This window comes from Rhopalosiphum padi, chromosome 1 (genome assembly GCF_020882245.1).
Source record: "Rhopalosiphum padi isolate XX-2018 chromosome 1, ASM2088224v1, whole genome shotgun sequence".
Taxonomy (NCBI): domain Eukaryota; kingdom Metazoa; phylum Arthropoda; class Insecta; order Hemiptera; family Aphididae; genus Rhopalosiphum; species Rhopalosiphum padi.
In genome coordinates this window covers 30,973,926-30,987,514 of record NC_083597.1, presented here as the reverse complement: position 1 = coordinate 30,987,514, position 13,589 = coordinate 30,973,926, and the positions used below count along the sequence as shown (strand labels likewise).

At 25.3% G+C, this 13,589-nt stretch overlaps 1 protein-coding gene across 1 annotated transcript; it reads left to right on the top strand.

The window, feature by feature from the left end:
- The first annotated feature begins 6,410 nt into the window (after nucleotides 1–6,410).
- On the top strand, nucleotides 6,411–12,347 carry LOC132917987 (neuroglobin-like). The gene is made up of 4 exons (XM_060979019.1): nucleotides 6,411–6,650; nucleotides 7,551–7,776; nucleotides 9,669–9,794; nucleotides 11,728–12,347. The coding sequence occupies exons 1-3, from the start codon at nucleotides 6,550–6,552 to the stop codon at nucleotides 9,792–9,794; spliced, it is 453 nt and encodes a 150-aa protein (XP_060835002.1). The 5' UTR covers nucleotides 6,411–6,549; the 3' UTR covers nucleotides 11,728–12,347.
- The last annotated feature ends 1,242 nt before the right edge of the window (nucleotides 12,348–13,589 follow it).

Sequence of the window (13,589 nt, the reverse complement as noted above, 5' to 3'; positions counted from 1 at the left end):
TCAGAAAAAGCACTCGGTTAGGTTAAACTGTTACCGATAATACCTTGGTCATTTGCGTACCAACCGCAATAAAACCGTGGTACCAACTATAAAATATACAACAAGTAAATTTGTAAATTCTATGGCACAAAATATGACAAAATACTCAGCTGAGGGTCTATTGCTGACCTAACCTTTAGTTTTATAACTTTATAAGTATAGTGGCTCCCTCGACATTTTTTTTAGCTTGTGATTTATGCCAATCCTTAAAAGTTATGATTTTCGATTAATATATTTTTACATAATATTTTTTAAAACTTTGATTCGCCTAGGTAACGAAACAAAAATTGAAAAATTAATTTATAATTACAGTTAATTATAAGACCAAAAATCGTGAACTTAGTAGGCTATAACTTTAAAACTAATGATTTCCGGAAAAACTTTTGGCACCATAATTTTTAAAACGTTTTATAAATGTAATAATTGATGTTTATGATTGGTACACCAAAATAATATAAATAATATAATAATTCACATTTCCCGGGAACACGTGTACAAACTTTATCAGCTGACAAATATTAGGTACTACTGTACTAGGTATTACTTATTACTTTATTAGTTATTAGTTAATGGTTTATTACACAGTACAGAGCACACACAATACAATTTACTAAAGCTTAGATTCTAATTATAAAATGTATTTCTAAAAAAATTATTAAATTTGATATCACGATATACCTATAATATATCATACAATTTATAAAGTATAGAACGATATCGGTGTGAAAAATTTGTTACGATATCGATATATCGTTTCGAATTATCGATATCGTTTCCCGTCACTATTTCAAAATGCTTAGGTCTGCTTTTACCCAACTTTTCCCCCATGACCCCGAAGGGGTCCCCTCTCCCACCAGGTGGACTATTTCTTATTTTTTATAAAAAAATAATTCGATGCGATATCGCGATATAATATCAGGAAAATCAGAATGATATCGATACAATATTATATCGTTGTCCAACACTAATTTGAATTAGATATCTTAGTGACTTAGTCCATGTGACCATGTTTGAAATATTGAACTCGGTTTCCGGCTCGTATCTATATGTTTTCGAAGCCGACAAAATTACCAAAATTCTCTTATCTTAGATTTTTTCGGCTTTATAATTTTTATATTACCTATATCGTAGAGACTAGAGATAGTTAACTATCTAATAGGTATTTTAATATATCTGTGATTAGTGTGATTTTAAACCACCATCTCAAATAATATGACTAGAAGTAAAAAAATTACCTCAATCAGCAATAATTTTGTCAACTATCGTTCTGCGATATTCTCGCGGTTTTGCCAAACTACGCTCATTATTTAAACAGATTTTCGTTTTTTAAAAACTGCTTTACCATATCCGTATATTTTAATCTATTACCTGTGTACTCTATATTAGTAGAAAATTCAAGCTAGCCCTAGGCGGTTCAGCGGTTCAGCGGTTGATAAAATAATAAAGTGACGAGAACCGCGACATTCGGCGCATGTTCGTCACAGTCCGTTATAAATTTAAAATAGGTAGGTATATCTCGTTTACATAATATGTACACACACGCTTGCCGTCCGACTGGCAGAGGTTAATCTTGTTTTAAATTGAGCACCTATAGAGTATTTGCTGTACATCATAATATTAAATGAATTAATTACATAATGTATTGGTTTAGATTGTTAAATTAATATTCAATATTCTTTTATCATTGCTTAACATATAGATATCTGCTGGTAAAATTGGTATGGATTTATGCAAATGCACGTGGTAAGTGACAAGTGTACATATGTATATTATCATAAATCATAATGTAACATTATATATATTGTCGTGTTAATTGGGATTTTGCCTTTATTTTATTTATTTAAGAACTCTTAGAAAAATGTAGGTACTTGTAGTACTTATAGTAATTAACTATTTAATTTAAGTAGTTTATTAATATACAACTATATTTATATAATGACTTGACGTTGTAAATATTCAAATAATATTGCTAATAAGTACCTATCCAATACCTATTTAATATTTTCAATTCTAAGCGGAGCGATTAATCTATTGATTTACAATCATGTGTATTTTTTTAAGTCTTTAATTTGTATAAATGATTAGTAGACGAAAATATGTTTCAATTTTTAATTTTGAAGATAATGATTTTGTATAGAAAATTGGGTCTTGTTTATACTTCAAAAAGGTAAAAAAATAAAAATTGCTAGAATTTTTCAAAATATTAAGGAAAAACGGGAATTTTCATGCTAAAAAAGTTTACGTCCAAATTTATTTCTTTATTTTGTTATGATTCAAAAATGAATAACCGCAAAAACTTAAAATATTCACCAAATGTTATTTATAGTATCGTTTTATATAGACAAATATGGTATAATTTAAAAAAATTTTTGACTCTTTTTGAGCTATTTATAATAGGCATGAGAGATTTTGGTTTTATTTTTTTGTCTATAAGCATTTAAAGTTAGAATTTTAAATTTATCAAAATCTCAAAGATTAAAATTTATATTGTAGTAGTTAGTTTCAATTAATTCATAAACATTATTCTGTTTATATAATTTATATATATATATGATTTTAAAATTTAATACAAACCACAAGGTTCATTAATCATTTTACGTTTTGCAATCTACATCTTTCTGTGTGAGCAATATATGCCATGTCCAAACGACCATACATGGCTGAAATTATATAATAGAAACTGCGGATTTATATTAATCTACGATGTCGGAAAAGATCGTACAAATAGTTGGGTCTACCAACACAAAATTGGAACAGTACTCGCTGACAATAATTGAAAGTACCTAATCGCGTGGCAGTTCCTCAGAAATGAACAACGTAATTTCGGCATCTACAGGTGATACGATGACAGACGTAATGCTGAACATCAATAATACACACGAAAAGTAATTAATATAGATTTTGTGACAACAGTCAAGGTTGTACACTTTGAGCTGGAATGACGTTTTCTACTTTTTTTTGCTCCCCAAAATCGAGTAGACAATCCGATATATCATCAAAAAAATTATTAATCAATTCAAGTTCAACTGACACGAATAACGTCATAATTATTATCACGGCACTTTCGAGTTTTAGGACGAGCTGTTGCTCGAGTGAAAAATCTGCGTAATTCATTTTGATAATTATAAAAATAGAATATGAAAGTATACGCCAGAAGTTAAAGTACAATAGATTGATCATAAATTCATAATTAACGTAAAAATATCTAACTAATGCTAGTCGATAGTTATATTGCATACAATAGTATATAATATAATAACTATAAAATACTGAGTATTGAGTACTGACATTGATAAGGGCTCTTTTGAACCATTAGAAAAGTATTAGGCTGATTATGCAGCGATGAACTATTTATATACAATAGCATTGAGCTAGGAATAATAACCTGCATTTAAATAAATGATAATGACACACATTTAAGATCGTACAGAACAATGTATAAAAATAAGACACATAATAGTAGCCCCACAAAAGACTAAACGGATCCATTATCAGTTTGTTAACTACGCCCTACTACTATTACTAAGTGTAATTTATAATTGTTATAATTTAAATCAGATAAATGATTGGGACAAAAATTCTAGATTTTGCTTTACAAAAAAGTCTGGGTTTGGCGCCATTGGCGTGCTAACTTCACGCAGTACGCACGTCAACATTTATTTAAATAATTATAAATTAATAGAAAAGAGTTTTATTCATAATCATTTTAAATTATTCTATGATCTCTAAAGAGTACCAAAAAAAAAAAAAAAATATTGCCAAGAATCAGAAAAAAAGTCTCATAAAATACTTAATTTAGGTTTAAATATTGGCTGACAGACCTAATCAATACATATTTGTAACTTTTACAAGTTAAAAATAAAAATAACTTTCAACTTAATAAAAATAGTTAAATTGATCAGCCTAGCGCCCTTGCAAATAACTTACTATGTATAACTATCCTCAACGTCCAAAATACATATTAAAAGTTATACGTTGTAAATGGAAGAATGAACGCGATAATAATATGTAAATAATAAGTATTAAGTTGATGGATGAATGTTAATAAATAAATAAATTAACATAATGTTTCTTATCATCAAACATAAGTTTTACCGATTTAAATTTAGTTATTTAACAATCATTTTATTATTATTTTTATGTAAAGTTGTTTAAATAATGATCATATGAAATTTTTAAGATATATTTATATTTCTTGAATTTATGGGAACCTTATTTATAAAAAAAAATATTTGGAACGTGGTGACTTTATGCTTCATTCAGCTTTCTTTTTAAAGTAGTGGTAATAACTAAATGGTGACCCATGGTCCGTGGAAGTACTATACTTGGCTCACGCTAACAGACAATACATTTAGTTTTTAAATTATTATTTTTGGTGGTGAATAAAATGAGGTTTTTATTTTAATATTTAATTTATCTTTATTTTCTTTAGTTGAACAATGAACCCGTGCATTGCATTTTGATGGCCTCCGAAAACTATCCGATTTCCAAGTATATATAAATATTGATTGGTAGCCCCTGATCTAGATCATTACGAACGAAACAACGGAACTGCAACACAAGACAAGGCACGAGGTCATGACCGGTAATATATCAAAGCCAGGTAGAATACAAGATAAGTATGTACGTGATTTCAAAACTGCAGACTATTTTCAAGCCGTATCGAAAAATAGTTTACATGAGGGACTTAAACATTATCCATGATATACATTATACTTATACACTACAAAAAACATTAGTTATTTACTAAATTGTAGACATTGGCCAAAATTAGGCCTTAATCCGATGTAACTTTGAATTGTGCATCGTTGTGAAGCATTTTAGAGTTCAATAAAAACGGCAGATTTCTGTTTCACCGAAAACCATTCAATTTTTTAATGAAAAAATAATACAGGTCTAAAAGTTTTAACATTTCAGGTATGTTTTTAAAGTTTTCCAATATATCATAACAACATACCATAAACTATACAAGTAATAAGTAATGACTGTAGATCTGTAATATTTTCTACCAAATTCAGCATTGAAAACATATCAGATACATAAAAACATATAGGTAGGTTCTTACCTATATAAATGAAAACAAAGTTATCGAAATTAAAAAAAAAATTCTAGATACATGTAAAATATTATACGAGTAGTACTATAAGTACTATTAAAAAATAGTATCTAAAATATAAGTAAATATAAAAGATTATTATTTATAATTTATTTTATTCTACATTTGTGTTTATAATTTAATTTTAGTACTCATTTTCTAAATTATATAACTTGTATATGAAGTATTTTACAATAAAGAAAACACATAATATAGGTTTTATATAAATCAAATTAGTTAATTTATATAAGACAATTGGACTTAGGCAATGGAGCCATTCAGTGATGGAACTATGTGATAATTTATTTAAATTAAAAAAACACTAATTATAATAATTATATATATTAAATTTTATATTAAATGTTAATATAGTTACATACTAAAACCTCATAACTCTAATTTGGACTCTAAAAAAGTCGATGGACAAAAACCACTCGCTTTATTAGTTAGAAAAATACTACACATTTATAGTATAGTGGGTTAAAACTTAAAACCACTTACTATTTTTAGTTTACAGACCAGATGAATTATGAACGTCAAATACTCTTACCAAGCTTCTCAGAAAGTTTTCTATAAGAAATTTTGTTTAAAATTATGATATTCTTATCGCTGAAAATGAAAAATGACATTTGTCAAAGAAGATGGAATTATTGTTACCTACTTTAATAAATGTAATATGTAAAAATTATATCTTATAAGTAATCATATTTAATTATTGTATTAAGGTATTAATACTGCGAGGCAGAGTTATTGTTTTTACCTATCATCGTTTCACCCATTGACAGAAAAAAACTAACAAATCAACTAACGGACATGTAAAATGCCCACTTCAATCTAGATTATCTCGAAATGAGTACAATTTACTATTTAGTTAGTATATAATATACACCACGCTTAGATGATTGAATCTTTCCGATTTGTTCCACTCTGTATAAATCTCAGCCGTGTATACATGAACACAATGACCTATTCTTCGGCTCCCTTGCATTTCTGTTAGCAGTGTCGATTGATTTTTTTTTCAGTTCCAATTAAGCCTACAGTAAAATTTAATAAGCCACTGCGGGTCTAAAAATGAAACGCCTTTTAACAGCGAGTATACACTATCAGTGCTCCTACATGTGATCGAAATGTATTCTGGTTGGCAATTTAACGCGCCTTATCTGAATAAGTATTAGACGTGTCTACAAGTGTTCAAACACATATGACGTAATTTGTATGTGTGTGTGTGTGTGAGTGCGTGTGTGTGTGCGTGCGTGTGTATGATTGTGCGTGTGTGCGTGTACAGTGTGTAGCGGATTCTTATACGAGTAGGTACAGTTCATACAACTGTTTCAGTCTGTCTCGAAACGTTACGCATTTACGTTTCGTCGACTTTCGCTAACGGTCGCCAGGCATATTGCACACTTAAACATAAAATGGCAAGTTCATTGAGTCCTCTTCAAATTTCGCAACTAAGAGATTCATGGTCAGTGCTTGCACAGAACCCGACCCAATTGGCGTCAGCATTAGTCATCAGGTACCTGTTTATCCTATTTATACATAAATATAAAATATATAATTACTGTGCTCATAAACATGCTAATGGCTTATTAAAAAAAAATACTATTTTAATTTTCTATAATTTTGAATTTACGATGTTGTCTTTGTATAACGAATCAACAGATGAATGATGTATTGATATGTGAATCCAATATGAAACCAATTTTAATGAAATATATTTAAAATACAAATTAATTTTAATATAAAACCACATACTTTTTTTGAATATCTCCAAGAATTTAAATATTCGTAAAAATAAAAGTTACCATTTAAAAAATTAATTAATATCTCTGCACGTTATTGTTAACTAAAAAATATACCTCATTAAAATCGTATACTTTTGCATCAAACCTAATAATATAATATAGCTCTAAAACATATGTATATCATTTTTATACATTTGTTGATAGTTCAATCAATTATGAAATTTATTTTCAAAGTTAATCTTGTATTCAAGTTTTAGCCTATTTTAGTATTATTAGCTTATTAATTTAATTACTATAAACAATTGGTTTATATTTTGAAATTTTAACTGTTAAAACGACCGCTGACGTTTGATTGACACAACAGCATTAAACATGAAAGGCCGTGGTGATAAATCACATTTAGCTTTGAAATTATTACTCTTAAAATGTAGTATTTCTTATAAGAAATATTAAAACAATGAAAATAATATTAATTAAAAAAAAATTATTTAATTTTTAACTACGATAACTCGTCTATAAAATGTTTGAAATCAAATAGTCTTATTTATGTTATGTTTTATGCATACCATCAATCATCAATATTCAATACTGACAAATTATTTTTGATTTTACATGTTTCCTCTGCATATAACTAATTTAATACTGCTTTTAATAATATTTATTACCATAAGGTTATTCAAAGAAAATCCTGAGTATCAATCATTATTCAAACGGCTTAAGAACTTACCGATGGATGAACTTGCGTCTAATCCTCAGTTTATGTCACATGCATCGAAAGTAGGTGCTGCATTAGGGTCTACTATTGATCACCTTGATAAACCTGAAGAATTAGAAAAAATACTTACAAATCTTGGCATTAAACATAAAAAATATGGACTTACACCGAAACATTTTCAGGTGAGTGAATATTTATTATTATAAACCCAAGTATTATTTATACAAAATATATTATACATTTTTTTTTAGTTACAAATTGATAAAATAAAATAAAATAAAAAAATATATATTAAGCTAGAAAACTAAAAAATAACAACAATTTAATTTAAATGTATTTTTTCTTCTTTTTAATTATAGATTAAAATACTCAAATTTATAATAAATTTAATTAACGAAAAATAACGATATGTATGGTTGTCGATTGATATTAAAGGAAGATTAGATTTACTGTTAAAATTTAGTTGTGCATCTACATAGCGTAGAATCTATAAAAGAAATAAATTGAAAAGTAAAATGTTTTCATCACAACTATAAATGTTTAGTACCAAGATACGTATAGTATAAAAATCGATTGTTAAAGTAATAAAAAAAATCATATTACACACTTTAAAAATTAACTAATTAAATATTAATCATGTATAATAATCATTCACAATAAATAGCACAGTAATTAGTATTTTTATTTCAATTATATCTTATTTTATTTGAGAATCGTTTTTTGTTTTATTAAAAGGAAAATTTTATTATTTTATAAAAAATTGTATTTGTACATTATTTAAATTATCATGATGTATCCATTGAGAATAGATATATATTTTTATAATGATTATGAACTTGATCACAATCTATAATAAAATAAAGAATACAAAAAACGGATTTTACCTAATCTTATTAAATGAGCAATTGAAGTATAGCGCACTATATTCCCACATAATCAATAAAATAAATAATTTTCAAACATATATGGTAAATATATCATACCTAGTAAAAAAATAATAATTTAATCAGTAAAATTATAAACTGAATATATATCGCTTTACTTGATTATATTTATTTTATTGTTTATTTACTAACAACAAGAGGTAGTTTAGACGAGATAGATAGGCTACGATAGTGTAATAATTTTGATACTTTTAAATAAAATGAAGGTTTATTAAAGATTTTTTTTTGCTAATCGGATAATTAAGTGCTTTAACTTATCATATGATAATAAATTAATATTTAAAATTGTCTTAAAAGGTGTCTTAAAAGGTGTCTTAAAAGGTGTCTTAAAAGGTGTCTTTCAAAGGTTGAAATTAATTGTTATTTGTAGATGTTTGAATTTTTACATGCTAATGAATTTATGCTTCCGTATTTTAAGTTACCTATCTAACTAATTTTGTATTTTCTAAAATAATTAATAAAAAATATAAAATTTAATATTAAACCAACTCAGAATATTTTATTCAATTATATATCCTTATTATATACATAAAATCTATATGTAAGTATATATCATAAAAGTATTACAATTGTATAAATTAAGTTATAATTATATTTGATGGTTTGACAAAAATGTTTTAATAATTTTTCTGCAAAAATATCGTACTACAAAAATTTGATAAATACTAAATTATTTCATAAAAAAAGTGAACGTCATGTATTCGTACATCGATTGGCAATTGTTAACAAATACTCGTAGTATACTAAGATGTCACAGTGATATAACATTCAAGATATTTTAATTTACATAAATTAATAAAAAATAATATTGAGAAAAATCATCAAGGTTAACTTGATTATTAACCGACATAATTTTATCCTATACTTACCAAAATGTGATTTGTAGATTCGTACTGTTTAAGTGGGTATGTAATAATAATAATGTTTGATTTTTGACGGACACAATAAATATAATGGTGCCATGCGTTTAATAAGTTTTTGACCTTAGTACCAGCATTATTGATCAGTAATTTCAACATCAGTTTATACTATATAATATGTTTGTAATAAAATCTGATGTGTCATCAAAAGTTGTAATGATAAGCTAAATTATGGCGTAAAACTTATTGTCTATACTATTAATTTTTAAGGTTATTGGTAACGTGTTGGTTGCTATGATAGCAGAAGCAATCGGCGATACTGATCCAGAATTATTAGATTTGTGGAAGTCCAGTTTAACTTCAGTACTAAGTATTGTGATTGCAGCATGCAATTAAGTGAGTAAAACATGTTCGTTTTAATTTAAGTTCGTTGAATAAAAATAAAAAGCGTTTTAAATCATCTTCAAAAATAATTCGAAATTTTTTCTATATTATTCGAAGTAGGTACTTAATTTTAGATCTGAGTGAAGTAACGTATGTTTTCATTTTACAATCTATGTGGTTTTTTATGTCTGAAGACACTTGTTTAAGTAAAAAAATGTCTTCTATTTTCAATTTCAATACCTTGATACTTTTTTTTTTTTGAGGGGCGTGGGGGATTAAAATAAATAATTTTCAAGTACTTTTCCTAATAATTGTAGGAGGAGGGATGCATTTAAGAAAAAACGATAGTAGATTTTCTTATTTTTGTTACTCATAAACGAATAAATAAAATAAATTCATAAAAATCACGAAAATTTGTAAATTATTTTGTAATTAAAATTCATAAAATTTTTAACATTCTTACCTAGATTTAATTCAAGGTGTTTCATAAAAGTTTTTATTATTAGAATTATAAAAAAAGTCGAGTGTATTACATAAATATTATTAAAGAGCTTTGAAGTTTATACTCGATAAATTTGAATATTTACGCATAAAATTATAGTTTCTCATCACTTGATTTTAGTTTTTTTTTAGTGTCATCCAGAGAGTATTAATTTCAGAAATTTTTAATACATTTTACTGTTATTGAAAAAATTATTTTCAATACTCAATAAAATTATTAAAATATTTAAATTAATTTTAAGCAACTTATGGGTATTTAATTTTTTGTTTTCAGTTTTAGTATAGTGTTGATAAAAAAGCTTGAAATTGTAATACGAGTTCCACGTAAATTTTTCTTTTAAATATTAAAAATATCAAGTAAACACTAAGATTTTTTATATTTAAGTGTTTTAAATTTAAATTATTTTACGAAATTCGTCTAAATCAAGAAAATATTTTGAAAAGTGTTAAAATCAATTTTTGATTTTTATAGCTAAAGCTATTAAATTTAGTTTATAATATACGTTGACAAACCATCTTAGATTAGACAAGTTTTTCGTATATAATGATTTATCATTGAATTTTAATTCAACATATTAATTGTAGTGACCTACTCTTTAACAATGTACACTCGACCTATACTTTACAGGAGATCGATTATATACTTGTCCATTTTTTTAATTGTTTGAGAATTAAACTAGAATTTCACAAATATTTTTATTATTGGTAAATTATTGCTGAGTGATTTCTGTAAATATAATAAAAAGTAAAAACCTAATGAGGTAAAGTTAAAAAAATACAATTTTAAATTAAAATTCATTTTAGGAACATTATATTTGTCATAATACTTATCAGTTACTACCATTACATATCTACATTAGTGTTTAATATAATAAAGAACATTTTACAATTTTATATAATATACGTTCACAGCTAAAGTAGTTATACTTTATCATTTTTTCAAGTGTTTTCGCGTATGTTACAAAAAACCATTTAAAAATATAAGTAAATAAATGTGGCCACTCTAGATTTAAATCTGGTTTACTTATACCAAAATATATTCACATATACCGTTTATTAAATGTGTGTTCTTGTTTTCGTGTAAGTACATTATATATTAATCTATTATATAGTTTGTTAAACTTATTTAGTAAAATTACGGATTAATTATAATAATCGTTTTCACTCTAATTTTTTTTTTTTATTTTATTCAAAAATTATAAACATATTATACTTTAATATTAAATGCAAATATTATTTTAATGGTCACCGGTGACCACATTAGTTAACTTTTTAGTGTTCCACTGGGTCAGCTCCTCCCCTATTATCTATATCAAATTTTAATTATAAATTTAAAATATTAACTAACAACCATTAACACCTACTATAAATGTATTTTGCAATTTTAATTTTATCATTTAATACAATAAATAATTGTTTAACTAGATAAAATGTATTTTTTTAGATTCGTGACAATATTTTAGTGATGGTATCGTTACTACTCAATTTATTAATTGTTACTATATATGTCATTTGATGGATGATGAGTGTTATTACTTTTCGTAATAATGTTATTCGTGTATTTTTGTCGAGGGTTGTTAATTTTTATGGTCTCATACTAATATACTATATACTATTGTTCAAATAAATTAATAATACATGTCATGTTCTTAATTTAACGAAACTCTAATAATACTCGTTCAGTTGATTGATACAATCATTATTATTTATTTATTTTTTCAAATCATTTTTGTTTCATTGAAAATTATTTTATTTTATCATTTAAATTATACGACTATTATGCATACTGTACAAATAATATAACGATGTATACATGTCATCTTGAAATACATATGTTTTATCTTTGTAAATATCTTTAATATTACCTGATATATGTAATATGTATATTTAATAATTATTTAATTGTGTGTATATTATGATTAAGTTATCCTTACAAAATGTTAATCACTTATATTTTGTGAAAATTTGTTTTTTATAATCAATTATTCAATTACATTTAGATATTGTAAATGTTTAATATAAATATACAAAATATACTATATATAATATATACATATATACATATATACATACATTTTAACTGCACTTCTGTACCTACTACTTATAATGTAACGTATTACTATTAAAATAAAACAAAACTGGATGTTTTAAATATTACGCATATCCACGTTATAAATTATCGAATAAAAGTCCCCAAGTAATATCCTGGTTAATATTAAAACATAGCCACATAGGAAACCTGGCTCCGCAAATTTTCTCTTTGCCAATTGTTTAAAAGTAATAGTGGTTTAATTCAGAGTAAAGCGTTTTGCACTAGGTACTTATAGTCATTTTTTTTTATATATACCCGGTGATTTATAAAAAAATATGTGAATTATTTTAACGATAATAATTAACATAATTAACATTTACTGTCTGTAGTATGTATAAGTATCTAAAAAAACTGTTGTTTAACGATGTCATGATTAGTTTTATGACGTGAGATATTTTTAATAATCATTGTGTACATATGATTTTAACATTAATAAATATTCAGTTAGAAGTTCTACAACAGTTATTCGATTCAAACAACAACAAAAACCGTTATGTAATATATTTACTGGTTTTAACTAAAAGATTATCTGTATACAAATTATATTACATTGATGGGATTAAATACTTTTAATAAGCCAACACGAACATATTCAGTAGAGCCCATTATCATCTTGAAGAAAATGTTAGTTTAAGTATACCTACGCTTATAAAATTAATATGCGTAGGTATTACCTGATATGAAATCCAGACAATAAAATCCGTAAATCGAAATGTAAATACTACAATTAAGTAATTATTATGACTTAAGTCATTACAATTGTAATATTATATAACTCATCTACTATAACTATAGATTGGATTTTAGAGTAACAAACTCATGTAAAGTATGCAATTAAAATTAGTTTTTTCCTATACAATTCTAACCAAAAAATAATTAAAGAGTATAAAAATGTGTATTACTAAATATAACAATAATTGATTATATATATAAAATGCATATCTCTAGAATAAATATTGATTGTCTTCAATATTATCATTTATACACTGTAAATATATTATACAATATGTATATTTTACAGTGCATATATTAATAAAGCAATAATTCGATTCTTGAATATGAATAATTTCTAAAACTAAACCAAAATTTCAAATTATTTTGAATACCTAATATATTAATATATAAACAATGTTATGTTGTTCCTACTACTATTACTCTAACCTTAACATAAAATTGTATTGAAACGATAAGCGTCTGAATTAATAGATACTTGT